This window comes from Saccopteryx leptura, chromosome 5, assembly GCF_036850995.1.
Source record: "Saccopteryx leptura isolate mSacLep1 chromosome 5, mSacLep1_pri_phased_curated, whole genome shotgun sequence".
NCBI classification, from domain to species: domain Eukaryota; kingdom Metazoa; phylum Chordata; class Mammalia; order Chiroptera; family Emballonuridae; genus Saccopteryx; species Saccopteryx leptura.
In genome coordinates, this window is record NC_089507.1 from 114,820,152 (window position 1) to 114,838,909 (window position 18,758).

The window sequence follows — 18,758 nt, forward strand, 5'->3', positions numbered from 1 at the left end:
CTGCTTCTCCACCCCTCCCCCTCTTCTTCCTCTCTGTCTCTCTCTTCCCCTCCCGCAGCCGAGGCTCCATTGGAGCAAAGATGGCCCGGGCACTGGGGATGGCTCCTTGGCCTCTGCCCCAGGCACTGCAGTGGCTCTGGTCGCAATGGAGCGATGCCCCGGAGGGGCAGAGCATCACCCCCTGGTGGGCAGAGCGTCGCCCCTGGTGGGCATGCTGGGTGGATCCCAGTCGGGCGCATGCGGGAGTCTGTCTGACTGTCTCTCCCCATTTCTAGCTTCAGAAAAATACAAAAAAAATAATTGAAAATTGAACTGCCTTTTGACCCAGCTATCCCACTTTTAGGAATATACCCTAAGAACACCATAGAACTGTTCCAGAAGGAGAAATGCACCCCCATGTAATGGCAGCATTGTTCATAATAGCGAAGATCTGGAAACAGCCCAAGTGTCCGTCAGACGACGCGTGGATTAAAATCTTTGGTACATATATACTATAGAATACTACTCAGCCATAGGAAATGATGACATTGGATCACTTACAATAACATGGATGGACCTTGATAACATTATATGGAATGAAATAAGTAAATCAGAAAAAACTAAGAACTATATGAATCCATACATAGATGGGACATAAAAATGAGACTCAGAGACATGGACAAGAATGTGATGGAACAGGGGGTGGGGTAGGGTTGTGGGGAGGGTTGAGAAAAGAGAGAGAGGGAGTGGGGGGAGGGGAAGGGCGCAAAGAAAACCAGATAGAAGATAACAGAAGACAATTTGACTTTGGTTGAGAGTTATGCAACTTAATCAAATGTCAAAATAATCTGGAGATGTTTTCACGGAACATAAGTACCCTGATTTATCAATGTCACTGCATTAAAATTAATAAAAATAAGATTTTAAAAAATTAGACAACCTAGGCAAAATGGTCAAATTCCTATAAACATATAATCTTTTAAAAATTAATATAGAAGAATCAGAAAACCTGTTTAGACCGGTTACATCAAATGAGATTGATACAGTTATCAAAAACTCCCAACAAACAAAAGTCCTGGGCCAGATGGCTTCAAAGGCAAATTTTACCAAATATTTAAAGAAAAACTAACTCCTATCTTTCTTAAGCTATTTCAAAAAATTCAAGAGGACAGAAGACTTCCAAACTCTTTTTATGAGGCAAGCATAATTCTAATTTCAAAACCATTCAAAGACACTACAAAGAAAGAAAACTATAGACCTATATCCCTAATGAACGTAGATGCTAAAATTTTCAACAATATATTAACAAACTGGATCCAGCAATACACACAAAAAAATCATACATCATGATCAGATGGGATTTTTTGGGAGACAAGGCTGGTACAATATTCTCAAATCAATCAATGTGATTCAACAGATAAAAGAAATTATAAAAATCACATGATAATATCAATAGATACAGAAAAAGCATTTGATAAAATACAGCACCCATTTATGATCAAAATCCTCAACAAAGTGGGAATACAGGGATCATAACTCAACATGATAAAGGCCATCTATGACAAACCCACAGCCAACATCATAATCAATGGGCAAATATTAAAAGAATTTCCCTTAAGATCAGGAACAAGGCAGGGGTGCCCCCTTTCACCATTCTTATTCAACATAGTTCTGGAAGTCCTAGCCACAGCAATCAGACAAGAAGAAGAAATAAAGGCATCCAAATTGGAAAAGAAGAAGTAAAACTATCATTATTTGCTGATGATATGATACTGTACATAGAAAACCCTAAAGTCTCAATCAAAAAACTACTGGACCTGATAAATGAATTCAGCAATGTGGCGGGATATAAAATCAATATTCAGAAATCAGAGGCGTTATTATACACCAACAATGAACTGTCTGAAAGAGAATTAAGGAAACAATGCCCTTCACTATTGCAACAACAAAAAATAAAGTACCCAGGAGTAAATTTAACCAAAGAGGTTAAATATTTGTACGTAGAAAATTATAAAACATTGATAAATGAAACAAAGAAAACACAAACAAGTGGAAGCATATACCATGTTCATGGATAGGAAGAATAAACATCATTAAAATGTCTATGTTACCCAAAGCAACCTACAAATTCAATGCAATTCATATTAATATACCAATAACATACTGCAAAGATATAGAAAAAATATTCAAAAAATTTATATGAAACCAAAAAAGAACACGAATAGCCTCAGCAATTCTGAAAAAGAAGAATAAAGTGGGAGGTATTACACTTCCTGATATCGAGTTATACTACAAGGCAATTGTACTCAAAACAGCTCGGTATCGGCATAAGAATAGGCATACAGATCAATGGAACAGAACAGAGAACCCAGAAATAAACCCATATCTTTATGGACAATTGATATTTGACAAAGGAGGTAAGTACATACAATGGAGTAAAGACAGTCTCTTTAACAAATGGTGTTGGGAAAATTGGACAAGTACTTGCAAAAAATGAAACTGAATCACCAACTTACACCATTCACAAAAGTCAACTCAAAATGAATATAAGACTTAAATATAAGTTGTGAAATCATAAACATCTTGGATGAAAACATAGGCAGTAAACTCTCTGATATCTCTCGTAGCAATATTTTTGCTGATTTATCTCCATGGGCAAGTGAAGTAAAGACAGGATGAACAAATGGGACTATATCAAACTAAAAAGCTTTTACACAGCAAAAGACACCTTTAAAAAAATAAAAAAACAATGCACACAATGGGAGAATATATTCGCCAATACGTCTGATAAGGGGTTAACAACCAAAATTTATAAAGACTTATAAAACTCAGCACCAGGAAGGTAAACAATCCAATAAAAAAAAATGGGCAAAAGAAATGAATAGACACTTCTCCAAAGAGGACATACAGATGGCCAATAGGCATATAAAAAAATGCTCAACACCACTAATCATTAGAGAGATGCAAATTAAAACCACAATGAGATACCACCTCACACCAGTCAGAATGGCACTCATCAACAAAACAACACAGAATAATTAGTGCTGGGGAGGGTGTGGAGGAAAGGGAACCCTCCTGCACTGCTGGTGGGAATGCAGACTGGTGCATCCACTGTGGAAAACAGCATGGAGATTCCTCAAATATTAAAACTGGAATTGCCCTTTGACCCAGCAATCCCACTTTTAGGAATATATCTTATGAATACCAAATCACTGATTCAAAAGAAGAAATGTACGCGCATGTTTATTGTTGTATTGTTTACAATAGCCAAGATCTGGAAACAGCCCAAGTGTCCATTAGTGGACGAGTGGATTAAAAAGCTGTGGTACAGATACACAATGGAATACACAGCTATGAGGAAGAAGGAAATCTTATCTTTTGTGACAATATGGATGGACCTGGAAACTATTATGTTAAGTGATATAAGCCAGGCAGAGAAAGAAAAAATATTATATGACCTCACTCATTTGAGGAATCCAATGAACAATGTGAACTGAGGAACAGAATAGAGACAGAGGTGGGATCAAAGGGACCAGAAGGGAAGTGGTCAGAGGGAAAGGGGATGAGAGGATGGAATCAGAGAAGGGAAAGAGATTCGTGAAATTATTGATATATATACATAACACAGCATTATAGAGAGCAGGACAGCAAATCCTGGAGGGAAGGGGGGAGGGTATTGAGGGGCAGGAGGGGCGGGGGGGCACCGAGGAGAACACAGGGTGGGGAGAAATATATTCAGTGGGACACTTGAATATATGTAAACACAACAAATTAAAATCATAAATAAATATAAAGAAAAATAAATGTGTTGGATTAGTAATAATAAATATTATCTGAACTTGAGAGCATAATGAAAAAAATTTAAGTAAAACCATGACTATAGCTAGGATTAAAAGAAGGATTTTTCTGCAGAAAATGTTTGCCTCTGTTGAATGTACATAAGCATGCAACATTTCTCTTCTGTGTATTATCTACAGCTCTTCCGGTTTCTCACTTTTGTATATTACTGTTCTCTTTTTCAGGTGGTACCACTGTGCTGACCACAGAAAAGCCAACTGTAATAGACAGCACAATACAATCAGGTATCAAACAAAATAGAAAACGTGGTAGATTTCCCATACACCTGTCCTTTCCCACTGCCCTCTGCATCTCCCCTTTCCAGAATAGAGCATCGCTGAACTGTTGGGTTTCACGTTCCCTCAAAGTCCTAGGAAAGAGATGCCACATGGCATATGGTCTCCAAGCGTGAGCCATAAATACTGCCTCTCTCCCATCCACATGTAGTGCAGCTGGGAGCAAGATTTCCTGCTCCATCAAGTAATTGCCACATGGTGAGAACCCAGCTCCCCACCGCAGAGATGGGGTAACATACTTTGTTTAAGTGCAGCCCATCTAGGACGCAGGCTGTGTTTGCAAACTGCTGGAGGAGATCTCGCCAACAGCAGCCTATTTATTTTCGTCCCTGAACTGCAAAAATGGAGACCAGCAGAGTTTGTCGGTTTTGTCTGCTTCAGAGCTGGCAGTGTCACAACAGTGTTTCCAGTGGGCGTTCCATGGAACAGGGCTCAGGAAGCCATGGCTATAACCATGCATGGCGTGAGGGCCACCCTTGGGCACGGCACTTCCTTGTGCTTTTATTAATAGAAAAGTCCAGTGACTTTTTAAAGCCCCGGTTCACCTCTTATCAAGGCCAGCACGGTTAAGCGGTAGCCTTCCTCCCTGGTCCTTTGTGTTGTGTTAGTACTCTGTAAAATTCTTCCCCACAGACCCACACAAGGGGAAACAGTCAGTGTAAGCAATCAGAGGTTTTAAATACTTTCAAGTTAATCATTAGAGCAAGGTGAGCAGGTCAGCTTTCCAGCATCTCCCATTTCCTCTATAGAGGCTCACTCAGCCTTGGCCTCAGCAGCCCCTCATTAAGGGGGCGGGTGGTGTGTGTCATGGCTTCCTCAACACTGCGACACTCCCCAGCGAGGCCCAGTGGACAGCACTGCTCTAATTAGCAGGCTTCCTTTGGGGACCCTGGCACCACTGGCCTGAGTGAGCTGCAAAACAAACTTCTTTTTAGTTGGACTTCACTCCCACCTCCCCATTTCCCTGTAGTGTGCTTGGCAGACAATCCCGGTTGCCACACAGCTCAAACACTCCACAGACCAAAAGATGGGACAAAAGGATACTCTGTCCCCCTAAAAAGTCTGAAAACATGTAGTCCTGCGCACATCTTTCCGCATGATCAAGTGTGGCCTTGATGGACTGTGCAGCCCTGAGCGCTGGCCCCCCTTTGGGGTGGATTTCTGTGGAAACACACCAGCTGGCTCTGTGTGGCCCTGTGATACAGGAGTGGCGTGAGGGGGGACAATGAAGTGCTAGGAATGTAGCAACCATTTCACTGTTGTTTTAGTTTCTTCTCTTGCTGGAGAATTAATGAAAACCACTAGGAAATTGCCAATTTACATGTTTTACATCATCCCTCCTTTTGCCTATCATAAGAGCTTGACTAGAACTCATTAAACACATAAAATGGAACAACAGCTGCAGAGAAAATGGAAAGGTAAACATCAGATTTCAAAATGGGAGTGTTCTCCCTAAATGTGGAAGGTCTGTACTAGCAGAACAGGAATGACTTTGTAGGCATGCTTGATTTGGACATGAGCTCAAGGCCGTGAGCATGCAGGCCTCCCAAAGGAGCTCCAGGGCCAGACAGTCACCTCACAGGACCTACTGTACTCACAGGGCAGATGTATAACTCATGAACCAGAAGACCCATTGTTACCACAATCTGAACGAGTTCACGTCAAACCACAGAGTTTACTGATAGGGTCCAGTTCTGAATTTCAGAGTCTGCCCAGCATCCTTTACTAATCACCCTGGTTTCCTGTTTTTTCCATTGCCTGAATCACAATCAGGCTCCTAGTCCTTGTTTGTGGATAATGGATGTCTGACATATTATGAGGCATCCTGTGCATTGTCACCTTCTAATGAAGCCAGTGTTCAGGGTTCTCATGAGGACCTGAGAGGCCAGTTCTAACTGTGAGGTGTCCCCTCAGTGGCCAGGTCCACACTGGTCTGCAGGCTTCAGATTCCTCAGGCATCTTTAACAGCAGCAGAAAATCAGAACCCTACACCTTCATTACAGTCTGATTTTGATGAGGCCAGTATAGACTCAAACAGAGTCTCTGGGTTTCATTTTGAAGGTTCTTATCAATATACTACTCAGTGGGCATGTAATATTCACACACTTTCTGGGTTGGAGTCAGATGCCCCAAAGTCTATTAATTCTCTGCCTGGAACTTATGGGAATTCTGTATGTTAGATCCACCACCGCCTGGTGAAGGCTTTTACCTCTGAAGATCGCCAAACATTTCCGAGAGCAGCTCAGTGTGTAGTCATAGCCTGTGATTCCATGGGCCTCCTCCACTGATATGTACTAAAGGTCCAGTCTCCGAATAAGCAAGTTAACACCCTCCACAGAAATCCAGATTTGAAATTTAAATCCTCGTGCATACTCAGTGCTCATGGTTCAACTGCAGGCAAGATCAGTCCAACAGGCACAGCTGGCTTGCTAGCCCATGGCAGCTATAAATGTGTTTTAAGTTCAGAATATTGTTTCCTGCTATTTTTAAGAGTCAAGAAGGAATTTGGCCAGATTATTTCCAATGAATTTAATAAGAATTGTGCAGTTATGGGGTGTGGGTAATATTTTGAAGATTTGAAGGTCAATAGTCCTATATACTTATTTCATTCATCTGTTGCTTCTCTTTTTCTGTTTCTCAAGTCTCTTCTCCTCTTCTTTTCCCCTTCTCTCTTTCTCTTTGTTTGTTTGTTTCTTTATTTTCCTTTCTCCTTGCTATAAATGTTCTGTGTGTTTAACAGCCTTTCTATCCAGGGTCAAATTGTCCACATTGAGCACTTCTTACTCTATACTCCTCCCCCATAAAATGCATAGATCTTTTCTTTTAATTTATATTTGAAACAAGCCAGATTGTTAAAAGTACATTACATAATCAGACCAAGAAGACACAAGAGTAGCAAATATGAAATGTTGGAGCAGTTCGCCCTGTCAGACTCAGAGCCAGAAAGAACACGGGAAGGTCAAGGGGCATTCCTGCTCCCTGCACCAGGAGAAGTGCCAATGCCGTCATTTCAGGCAGAGCTGCCCCATGTTCTGTGATTGCATAGATACCCAAGGTCATGTGTCTTGTGATATCACCTGAATACTGATAGCCGAAATAACAGATGATGTTTTTTTCTATACTAGACGACATATTTAGGAGGAGAGGCAGAGACAGACTCCCACACACGCCTGACTGGGATTCACCCAGCAAGCCCACTAGGGAGTGATGCTCTATTCTTCTGGGGCGTTGCTCCATTGCTCAGCAACCAAGCTCTTCTTAGCCTCTGACATGAAGGCCATGGAGCCATCCTCAGCACTTGGGGCCAACTTGCTCCAATCCAGCCATGGCTGCGGGAGGTGAAAAGAAAGAGAAATGAGAGAGGGTGGGGTGGAGAAGCAAATGGACACCTCTCTCTCCTGTGTGCCCTGACCTAGAATCGAACCTGGAGCATCCACATGCTGGGCTGATGCTGTACCACTGAGCCAACCAGCCAGGGCCCACGTTAACATTTGAAAAGAGTTCCTTAAAAACTAAAAATGCAAAAAAAAAAAAAAATTCATTGTTATCTCGTCACTAGATCTTTCCATTAAAATTCTTTTTGCCCTTGTTAAAGTAAGGGAAGGGCAAAGGAGCCAAGCTCAAAGAAGAAAGTAAGATATTTTGTATTAAACACTTCGGTAAAGTTAAAGAAAAGATCAAAACAAGGTAAGTCCTCAGCCTAATACAGCAGGTAACAGCACACTTTTCTTAAGAGGGACAAGCGTAGTTTTGAGACAATAAGTCCCACTGGCAGGTGGCCCTAGTCACCTTGCTCTCCATGTTAATGCTGCCACCTTGTGGACTGCCTGACCTCAGTGAGAAGCATTGCCCCACCCCCTTCATTAGGAAAACGGTGTCTGTCTTTGTGTGGCATTTTAACAAGGAGTAGGCTTAGAACTGACAGACGCTTGAGGGTCTTATCTTTACGGTTTTTTTATTAGCTTAAATTTACCCCCCAAAATTCTAAGTATCCATGATTTCATTTCTTTTCTCACTTGAGACTCAAGCTACTTTCCAAAGGACGGTAGAGTCAAAGGAAAAAAAAGATAAAACAAACAAACAAACAAACAAAAAATGCTATAGGCAAGTGGCACCTCATAGAACACAAGAGGATTCATTCCTGAGAATGTACTCATATTCCCTTTCAAATCCCAAAGGAAGCTTTTTGAACATAAAAAAAAAAAAAAGCTAAAAACTGGGTAGCTATTTAAACGTGCCTTGGTTTTACATGACCTCACATTGAGGCTTTTAAGTGGGGTGAGCAATTTATATGCAAATGTAAAAATTTACTGCAGAAGCAAAAACCACACTTAACATTAATTGACCCAGCAGAAAGCACAGCAGAAGAGAAAATAATTTTAAGCACTGCTTCAGAAATCTGACACCGAAGACCCGACATGCACACTACTATGATGAGAATACAGGGTGCTGCAGTCACCTGCCACTGTCCAAGCCTTGTGAGTCCAAGCTCAATCTCTAATTACAATGCTCTTAATTGGTAACTACCAGTTTCTATGATCCATCATCAGGAACACAGTATCTGTTATGCTCAATATTGTAGAAATAGGGAGAATGTCACAGATAGAAAGTACATACTTTGGGAAGTAGCCTTCCTGGAAATTTCATATAAAACCAAACTGACAGGAAGTCCATATTTTTTTTATAAAGCTGGGTTTTAAAAAAAAAAATTACTAAATGTGATTTTGCAAATGCTTCAACATCACCATGAATCTTTTGTGTTTCCTGGTAGTGCCAGATTTTGTGGCTTTTCCAGAATTTTCAAACAGACATTAAGTTATATAAATTGGGCTTTCCATGAATGAACAGAGGAGCCCTTCTGACCTTGATGAGTAAATTTGTCTTTCTCTGCTTGTCTATTTTTTCTTTCCACCCGTGGAAGAATTTCCAACATATGGTTTTAACTGTGAATTTGGCTGGGGTTCTCACAAGACATTCTGTCACTGGGAACACGACAATCACGTGCAACTCAAGTGGAGTGTGTTGACCAGCAAAACGGGACCGATCCAGGATCACACAGGTAATGGAGAGTTCACTGCGGCCTCGTTTCTGAATTGGAGGGGTAACTGTGAGGGTTTCTGGGGTCTGCGACTCTAAGGGGGTATAGAAAATACTGCACAACATTTATGTCTGTTTTTATTTCCTGGAATTAAAAAGATCTCTTTCCTTAATGAAGATAAACTTAGTAGCAGATATTGCTGATTAAATTTAATAACTAGATCTGAAAAAACAGCAGACTGGGGAAAGTTGTGTGAATTCGTCCTGGGTTTTATACTTTCTCTGAGTTTGTTTAGTGAAAGCTTTCACACATATTTAAAAGTAGAAAAGACACAGTAACACAAACATTCAATGTACACACTCCAACTTCCATAATCACCAAGTCACAGGAATCTTATTTTATCTCTATTGTCCCTGACTCTGGATTTTTTTTTATTTAAGTGAGAGAAAGGGAGATAGTGAGGCAGATTCCTGCATGCACCCTGACTGGAATCCACCAGGCAACCTTTGTCTGGTGATGATGCTCGAATCAACCAAGCTATTTTGAGCACTTGAGGCCAACACTGGGACCAATGGAGCTATCCTCCATGCGAGGGGCCAACGCTTAAACCAGTCGAGCCACTGGCTACGAGAGGGAAAGAAGGAGAGATGGGGGAGTGGGGAAGGGAGAGAAGCAGATGGTCGCTTCTCCTGTGTGCTCCGACCAGGAATCAAACCTGGGACATCTGCATCCCAGGCTGACACTCTGCCCACTGAGCCAACCAGCCAGGGCCGACTCTGAACTACTTTGCAGCAAGTCCAGATGCGTATTATGTCATCCCATTTATTTCCAGCCAAACAAGCAATGAGTGAGCTCTAAGCTTGCTCTCTCTGGACCCTTGAAGTGGAAGTGGCTCAAAGTAGGTTGGGGTTCTTACTCTTTTAGGGAAGATTTTAAATCCAAGCAGGTAGAAACACTGCCACACACACCCCAGGTCACACAACCCACCCCATCGCTTGCCTTACTTCGCCTCGAAGATGAATTGGTGGCGGACGGACCGGTAGAGGAAGGACGTTTACAGCCACTCCAGGGAACTCCTCTACCTACCACACCCTGTTTTCTTTGCATCCATTTCATCACCCAACTTGAAGCATGGTGCAAAGAGCCAGCAGTGTGCTCCAAAAAGCGTGCACACACTCACAAGGGACATCCGACCCTCAAACATCTACCATGCTCAGGTGACGCTTCCATGTCTGCTTACTTGAGCATTGGCTTTCCAGAGATACCCCAGAGGGGCTGTGACTGTCACTGAGAAACCTCATCAAAGTTCTCCCCCATGCTGGTGCTTGGGCAGGTGGATCCATGGACAGAGGAATAGGCCAAGGGCAATTCATTTCTTTCCCATTTTGCTGTTCACTTTCCCCCAGTGAATGGAACCATTAAGTGGGTTTGAATAGACCTTCTTCTACCCCAGCTAGTTCCTTGCCTAATGAGAATGACAAGGAAATTGGATAAAATTCGACTCCCTCAATTCTGAGACATTTCCCATTGAATCTCAAGACAAGCCATGTTAAGAAGATTTAAAATACTTTGACTGTAAATGGCACCTCGCATATAAAATGACCTTGAATTAACCAAACGCAATTAGCTGGGATGAAGGCGGTAACAGTGGAAGAATGTATGCAAAGTGGAGCCAAACAGCTCAGTAGGAACTGACATTCAAAGGAGGTCAAAAGTGACATTTGCCAGAGACAAAAGCTCGAAGGCTTGCTTGCTGAAGTGAGGCACTAATTGAGAAAATGAAGACAGAGTTGCTGACCCAGAACTGGGATAAAACCCTGAAAGGAAGGATATCGGCATTTTACGGGTGGCGTGTTTGAGCAGGAGGGCTGGTCTGGGGTGAGCAGCTGAAATGTGTGATGCCCGCAGGAGGCTGCATGGGTTTTGTTGTCCCCAACACCCAGGCTCACTGGGCTGCAGTGCTGGGCCGGGCCTGCCCTGACCGGAGAGAGCCTCCCACAACTCCTGCCGAGTGTGACAGGCGAGGCCACCGTCTGAAAGGCAGGACTTGTTGGCAGGAGAGAGGCAGGTGAAGGAACCGGCACAGCATGCACAGGCACAGGTGATGGACACGGACGCAGCACTCTGCAGACCAGATGGAAGCTTGCTTTTGAATGAGCACAGCCTCGGCGCCCTGTCCTGTCGCACACATTTGAATTTATTTGAAGCCACTCCACTTGTTTTTCTGCATCTGACCTCTAAGAAGGAAGCTGTGCACCTCCCCAGAGAGGGTTCCTGAAGCCTGGCATCTTCTCCTGGTTCCCTGAGGGTAGAATTTGTGCAGCTCTGTTGTTACTTGGCAGGTGCTACACTGGTCCCTGGAGATAACGTATGAAGGAGGGTGGCCCTGCCCTCAAATGGTGCACAGTGGACTGGGGGTGGGAACCACCACAATGCTGTGGAATAGGGCGCCTGCTGTCAGAGGCAGCTGTCACTAGTGAAACATAAGGGGGCAGGTCAGAGGGAGCGGTTCTGTCTCAGAGGCACTGTCAGCTCAGCTGAATCGGGAGTGATGTGCAGAGACAAGAAGGGCAGGGGTCTGCGACTCAGCGCATTGCCCATGGTATGGTTTGGACAATTACTGTGCGAAGCAGTTAGACTTAGGGCAGCAGGTGGGCTGAAACCAGTGAGGAGCCAGAGAAACATCTGAAGCAGAAAAGTGACGAGCAGATTTTTCAAAGTCCACAAGACAGCAGGGCAGGCCTGGGCAGAGCTCTCAGACAGTCTCATCCTCCTGCCCACGTCAGGTTGTTCCTGTCCAAAACCTGCTCTCCAGTTTGCCCAGATTGAACCCACGGGCTCAATAACTGAATTTCCTCTCTGCAGATCTCCAACTACAGTCCTTTTTCCATAAGATGGGGGTGGGGGGCAGTGCAGAGGCAAGGTGGGTGCCCTGCCACCTGTTCACTGTCCATCTCAATGAACTGATCCACTACTCATCTCAGTGAAAAGGCGCCATCTCCCAGACAGACCACCGCCACATGGTAAATGCATTGGATAGGACAAACCCCAGCAGTGACTCGGTCAGCTTGGTCACAGAAGACCGCACACACGCTGGAGCCAGGATTCTTCTCCACTCCCCCTTTTATCTTTCCACCCATCGGTCTCAAGACCTGCACCATGATGCAGGCTCAGATACGCCTCCTAGTGAAGGAGGAAAGCTGCCTGTTGACTCATCCTCCTCCACATGGACATGGCGGACACAGGCAGGTGGGTGCGAGGACCACCAGCATGTGCACAGCACACAGTGACCTCACACCTGCACAAGCCTCGGGGCAGCAAACCCAGCACCCTGCTGCCCATGGGGGCCTGAGCAGCAGAGGCATACTTTCATCAGGGCAGAAAAAGAGCAAGTATTTCTGTCTGCAGGGCAGAAAGGGAAATATGCCTAGTGTGTGTAGACCAGGTGGTGACAGGACAAAGTGTTCCCTTTAGGAGTTATTAAAAGCAAAGCCACAGTGAGTTCTCATGGCTCCACAGTGTCACTGTTGCCAGAATGCAACCCTGCCTCCTCTTGAATGAGAAGCCCACGTCACACGGTAGCTGGTATCACCATTGAAATTCAAGTTCTAGAGTGTATTTCAGAAATTCATAAGCCATTAAAATAAACTAGGAGAAAATCACCTGAATTTGAGGGAAATAAAAGATCACTCGATTATTTGGGGAAAATGCAGCTTTCTTATAGTGACCCAAGTATCATCAGCCAGAAGTCCTGATGCTTGAATGATCAGTAAGAGTACGTCCAAATTATTCCATTTAGCATTTATACTCACACAGGTGCTGCTGGGCAGTCTTTTTTATTTATTATTTGTTTTTTGACAGAGACAGAGAGTCAGAGAGAGGGACAGATGGGGACAAATAGAAAGGAGAGAAATGAGAAGCATCAATTCTTTGTTGCGGCACCTTAGCTATTCATTGATTGCTTTCTCATATGTGCCTTAAATTGGGGGGGGGGGCTACAGCAGTCCACGTGACCCCTTGCTCAAGCCAGAAACCCTGGGCTTCAAGCCAGTGACCCCACGCTCAAGCTGGTGAGCCATGCTCAAGCCGAAGACCTCGGGGTTTCGAACCTAGGTCCTCTGCATCCCAGTCTGATGCTCTACCCACTGTGCCACTGCCTGGTCAGGCCTGCTGGGCAGTCTTAAAGTTGCACAAAAATAGGCCTGCCCTATGCTTTCAGTTTGCCTATGATGGTGCAAAGGTGCCTGCGTCACAGCTCGTGTCCCTGTGATGATGCAGTCCCAATAAGCAGTGACCGAGTGCCTCTTCGCAGCCTTCCCCCAAGCCTGTGCCCATTTACAACAGCTCAGAGCTGAGCCTTGCACCCCAACAACTGCACCCCACTCCCTGTCCACAGCAGCCTTGGGTTCTCAGTGTTCAGCCTGGGAAAGAAGGTTTGGGTGATAGAAGTTGAAAGACAAGGAGACAGCAGAGTCATACATTCAGGGTACTCTCCCTAACACATGTCTTTTGTCACAGCAGGTGATGGCAATTTTATCTACTCCCAGGCTGATGAGAACCAGAAGGGCAAGGTGGCTCGCTTGGTGAGCCCTGTGGTTTACTCCCAGAACTCTGCCCACTGCATGACCTTCTGGTATCACATGTCTGGTTCGCATGTGGGCACGCTGAGAGTCAAGTTGCGCTATCAGAAGCCAGAAGAGTATGACCAGCTGGTCTGGATGGCCATTGGGCACCAAGGGGACCACTGGAAGGAAGGACGTGTCCTGCTCCACAAATCCTTGAAACTTTACCAGGTAAACTCTTTTCCCAGGGGTGGGCGGGCAGCTGCTTCACGAACACTGGGCAATATTTTGAAGGTTATCAAGTGGGATGTGGGACTCATATCCAAATTTATTTTCTGAGCCTGAGATATTGCTGCAATGATTGTCTCAGTAGCAAATTCCATCCCCGAATTCCAGGAGTTGAACCAGTTTGCTGAGAAAGCAGTGACAACATTCCATCACAGACTATTTTGGGGCTGTTGCAAAGAACCTTTCATTTATTTCCTGTGTTTTTTCAGTTTTGTATTATAAAGAGCATTGGAGGAGAAGTTTGATGCCATCACCAGGCAGTTCATGTGTAGGGGTGTTAACAAAGCAGGTGCTAGTATGAAGTCCTGTGAATGTAATCCACCTGCTGTAGATTGAGCTGAACAAGCCTTTGTGAGCACTGCTGGGGGGGAGGTGGACATGTAAATACTGTGCAAATGGTCTCGTTGTGTCAGGTGATTTTCGAGGGCGAAATCGGGAAAGGAAACCTTGGTGGGATCGCAGTGGATGACATCAGTATCAACAACCACATTTCGCAAGAGGACTGTGCAAGTGAGTACGAGTTCTGTAATGACCAGTTAGTTAGTAAGCGCTTGCCTGGGGCAGGACCCTGGTTCACCTAGACCTGGAATTTCACTGTGGGCTCTGAGTACATCCTGTGGAATTAACGTGCTGGGGCAACAGGCCCGTTTACCGTTAGTCACCCCATTACCTAACCGATTTAATTTAGAATGCCTTGTTGGCATTTACAACACTACAGTGTGTTCGTAAAGTCGTGGTGCACTTTTGACCGGTCACAGGAAAGCAACAAAAGACGATAGAAATGTGAAATCTGCACCAAATAAAAGGAAAACTCTCCCAGTTTCATACCTAATCAGTGCAGTTCAATGTGGGCTCACGCACAGATTTTTTAGGGCTCCTTAGGTAGCTATCCCAAATAGCCTCTACAGACTCATCCCTGACTGATGGCCTACCAGAACGGGGTTTCTCCACCAAACTGCCAGTTTCCTTCAACTGCTTATCTCACCGAGTAATGTTATTCCTATGTGGTGGCGCTTCGTTATAAACGCACCGATATTCATGTTGCACTTTGGTCACGGAGTCAAATTTAGTGAGCCACAGAACACACTGAACTTTCCTCTATACTGTCCACATCTCGACTGGCATGGCCATGGGCTGCTCTGCTGTATACATGGTGTTACGTTATCATCTGCGCATGAGCACATGCTGCCACATCATCCTACAGCATCTGGGAGGGTTTTCCTTTTATTTGGTGCAGATTTCACATTTCTATTGTCTTTTGTTGCTTTCCTGTGACTGGTCAGAAGTGCACCATGACTTTACGGACACACTGTATATAGTGATGTGGAATCCAAGGACCGTAGCCAAGAAAAGACTCTCAGTTAACAGGCTACATATGCCACATCAAAACATTCTGATGCCAAATGGGAAAACTCAGACATCTGGATAATTCCAAATAGGTGGGTGCGTAAACCAAACAGCAGGCCTTTGAAAATGTTGATAATGCCAGATTTAAGATTACATTGTTAATATTGTTAATGGAACATAGAAGTTGTACTTCTTTGCTTCATTGCAAACAAATAGGTATTTCTGACTCTCAAAAGACTTGACATGATTCAAGGGGATACATTAAATTTAGAAACTTGGCCTCGTATTATAATGTATTTTTTTAATCAGTCTGGTATATATATAGGATAAAAGTCTGACAGAAAACTAATTTGTATTCCTTAGTTCTTAATATAGAATTATAAATAACTTCCGTAATGGCAATGGAATAGCACCGTAATTAGTCTTACGCTCCATTTTCTACACTTAAACTTTGTTATCTTTTATTATATAATGGGGTGTTAACTGTAACAAAACAGAATAAGTCTATTGGGTGAACTTATGACAAAAGAGGCCTGTTGGCTCTAATGGGTTTTTGATCATTTCAGCAATATACAAAGCTTTTATTACAGAATATATTGAATATACATAATTCCTAAAGTGACAATAACTTAATAGGGTTGATTTAAAAATTTGAGGAAAATAAAAGAGCAGTGTATAAAAATCTGCTTTTTCATGCTCCGCAAGGAGAAACATTTAATGTCACTCTGGTTAGCACATCTTCATAGAGGGGGGTCTTTCCATTGCAGCTACTTTACATATTCCCCACACCCAAGTCTACAAGTGCTGTTAAAAGACGGAATCCATATAGCTACATGGTGCACGTAACACCATCGCTTTCCTCATTCAGGCTGGTGATGGTTTTGGAAGGTAGAGCAAAGTCCACAAACTACAACAGAGAAATAAATGCTGTTCAGCTCAACAAGTTTTAACTGACCGCTTACTACTACAGGCAGAGCAGCACCCAGGGCTCCTGCTAATCTGTAGAAGGCTGAGGCAGCTCTGCAAGCCCTTTCCTTTCCACGTGACTAGTGTGCTCTGCTATAGTTGTCACAACCGAAGCCCCATTAAACAACTTTATGTCACTGTGCCCTTCAAAAGATGTCTAGAATAATTATATGTGTATTCATCAGATATGTATTCCAAATATTTAGTCATGGATACAATAAGATTATCAAGCACTAATTAATTATTCATGCATTAATACACCAAATAGGACCTGAGGCACCTGTTGTGTTCAAATGCTAGGAAGGTAGCAATGATCAGAGTACTCAGAAACTCCTGCCTTCTGTTCAGAACCATAAGGGATGCTGGCACTCCACTTTTTCCAGAAACATTGTTTTGTTTTTTGTAAGACATAGGACATGGTCTCTTGCCACAAAAAGCTGGTATATTGTCTGGGAAACCAAAAAAACACTCATCAAACTCAGGAAGCTGTTGTCTACAGAAGCATAGGCTGTTAGCCTTACCCACAAACCCACCTCTGTTTCCCATGTTCACCAAGTGTCCCCACACTCCAGATGCCAAGACCCTGTCTGCCCACCATTCTCATCTCCAAAAACAGCCCACTCTGCTGACAGCACTGCCACCTACTTCTAGCACCTCTTCATAATCCTTTGACATTGCCTGTCAATGGCCCTGTGGTCATGTGGTGGGGCCACCCGTACCTGGACCCCCAGAGAGACCCTCTGAGTCAGGAGTGTGTGTGTGCATGCATGTGTCAGATTTGCGTACTTTGTGTGACTGTATTTCGTAGGCAGTTCAAACATCTTTTTCAATTTTGTTTGGCTTGTCAGGACCAGCAGACCTGGATAAAAAGAACCCAGAAAATAAAATTGATGACACAGGTAAATTTGTCTTCCTGACCAATTTTAAGAATCATTTTCTGTGACTTTCGTGATAGTGATAGAGACACTTCCTGTCACAACCCAATCTAAGCTGCCCTGAAAACTTGGGGAGCCTCTATGACAGTTTGGTTTATGTCAGTGGCTGGTCCATGGGGAAGGGGCCAGCCATGGCCCATCGCTCCCTGCATTGGGCTTAGAATATAATCGAGTGGACCGGTCTCATTGTATAACCATGACGACAGACAAGCAGTGAGGACTGTGACAGACCCAAGGCCTGCGGCAGTTTCCATACTATGATTTGAAACCAACCCAAATACTCGGGCCTAGTTCATACCCAGAGATGGTCTTTAAAGGACAAGAACCTAATGACTGTGGCAGTCTGTTGAGTTTGCTCTGTGTGTGCCCGTCCTCCCTACTGGAACCCACATTCTGTGATGATGGTGCAAGGATTTACTGAGGAGCTGGTATGTCCTGAGCACTTTAAATAGGCTGTCTCTTGATCCCTCACAGCTGCTCTCTGAGGTACAGTTATCCCCATTTTCCAGATAAGCAGACTGAAATCCAAGGTGGTGACTTAGTTAAGGAGCATGGCTCTGTGGGTGGTAGCTTCCAACTTGAGACAAATTAAATTGAAAATGAGTATTTTTTAACATGGTTTTGTGATCCAATCCAAGGCAGTTGATCAGAGTTAGGCCTTGCCTGCCGTTATTTTATTTCCAGAAGCTTCTGCACCTCCTGGCCAGCAGTAATGAATCACTGGACACTTGTCCCAGCGCTGCCGGTCGGCATCAGTACCTGTTGCCATGAGCAATGTGGTCCTACTCCAGTCAGACCTGGATGTGGTTCATTTAGCTTACCTGTGGAGCCCGCTCCAAGATTGAAACTTTATTAAAGGCTGTTTTAAAACAACATTTCATTAAGGGGGAGGATATTAATATGTCCCCATGGGCTGTCTGCCCCTGTTTGGGGACTTGCATCTCATATGTTTGGTTTTCTTTGATTGGAATCTTTGTTGATCAGAGCACCACCAAGCAAACACTGTGTACATTACACATGAGCAGTTTAGTCTCATTTCTAGTAGTAGGTAATTAGGCAAAAAGCTCCCCTATTCATAATCACCCATGTTCCACTCCAGAGAAGACATTTCCCCAAGGACTGAACTGCAGGGCAGTATGACTGTCCCCAGCGAAACCACAGGGGCTGCACAGATGCTGATTACTAAACATATTCTAGTCAGCACGGCACAGAAATGGTCTCTAGATCAGAGCCAGAAGCCATTGGAAATTTCAGCAGCAAGCATGCTCCTATTCTGAAAGACCTCTTTTCTTGAGCAAAACCACTGTGGACATGGGAGAAACTTGGCTAGCATGAAGATTTCACGTGGGAAAAGAGGCACGTGTATAAACCATGCCAGGCACAGTGCAGGCACCCCACAGAAGGGCAGCTCAAGACAGTTTCCCCATGCCTGCGTGGGGACCCAGGGAACACATGAGAGTGGTTACAGCCTCTGCTAGACACCCGTGTGTCAAAGCAGTTTGCAAACCCT

General features: G+C 44.0%; 1 protein-coding gene across 8 annotated transcripts in view; it reads left to right on the forward strand.

Annotated features, from left to right (window-relative positions):
* The window catches only part of NRP1 (neuropilin 1), a 177,508-nt gene that overhangs the window by 155,506 nt on the left and 3,244 nt on the right, over positions 1–18,758 (forward strand). For 3 of the 8 annotated variants that reach the window (XM_066387487.1, XM_066387490.1, XM_066387488.1), the window contains 5 exons: positions 4,002–4,061; positions 9,034–9,171; positions 13,669–13,943; positions 14,414–14,510; positions 17,162–17,212. In XM_066387487.1, the coding sequence (XP_066243584.1) occupies positions 4,002–4,061; positions 9,034–9,171; positions 13,669–13,943; positions 14,414–14,510; positions 17,162–17,212 (621 nt within the window). The remainder of the gene's footprint in view (positions 1–4,001; positions 4,062–9,033; positions 9,172–13,668; positions 13,944–14,413; positions 14,511–17,161; positions 17,213–18,758) is intronic. The other 5 variants (XM_066387489.1, XM_066387491.1, XM_066387495.1 and 2 more) reach the window with 4 other exon arrangements.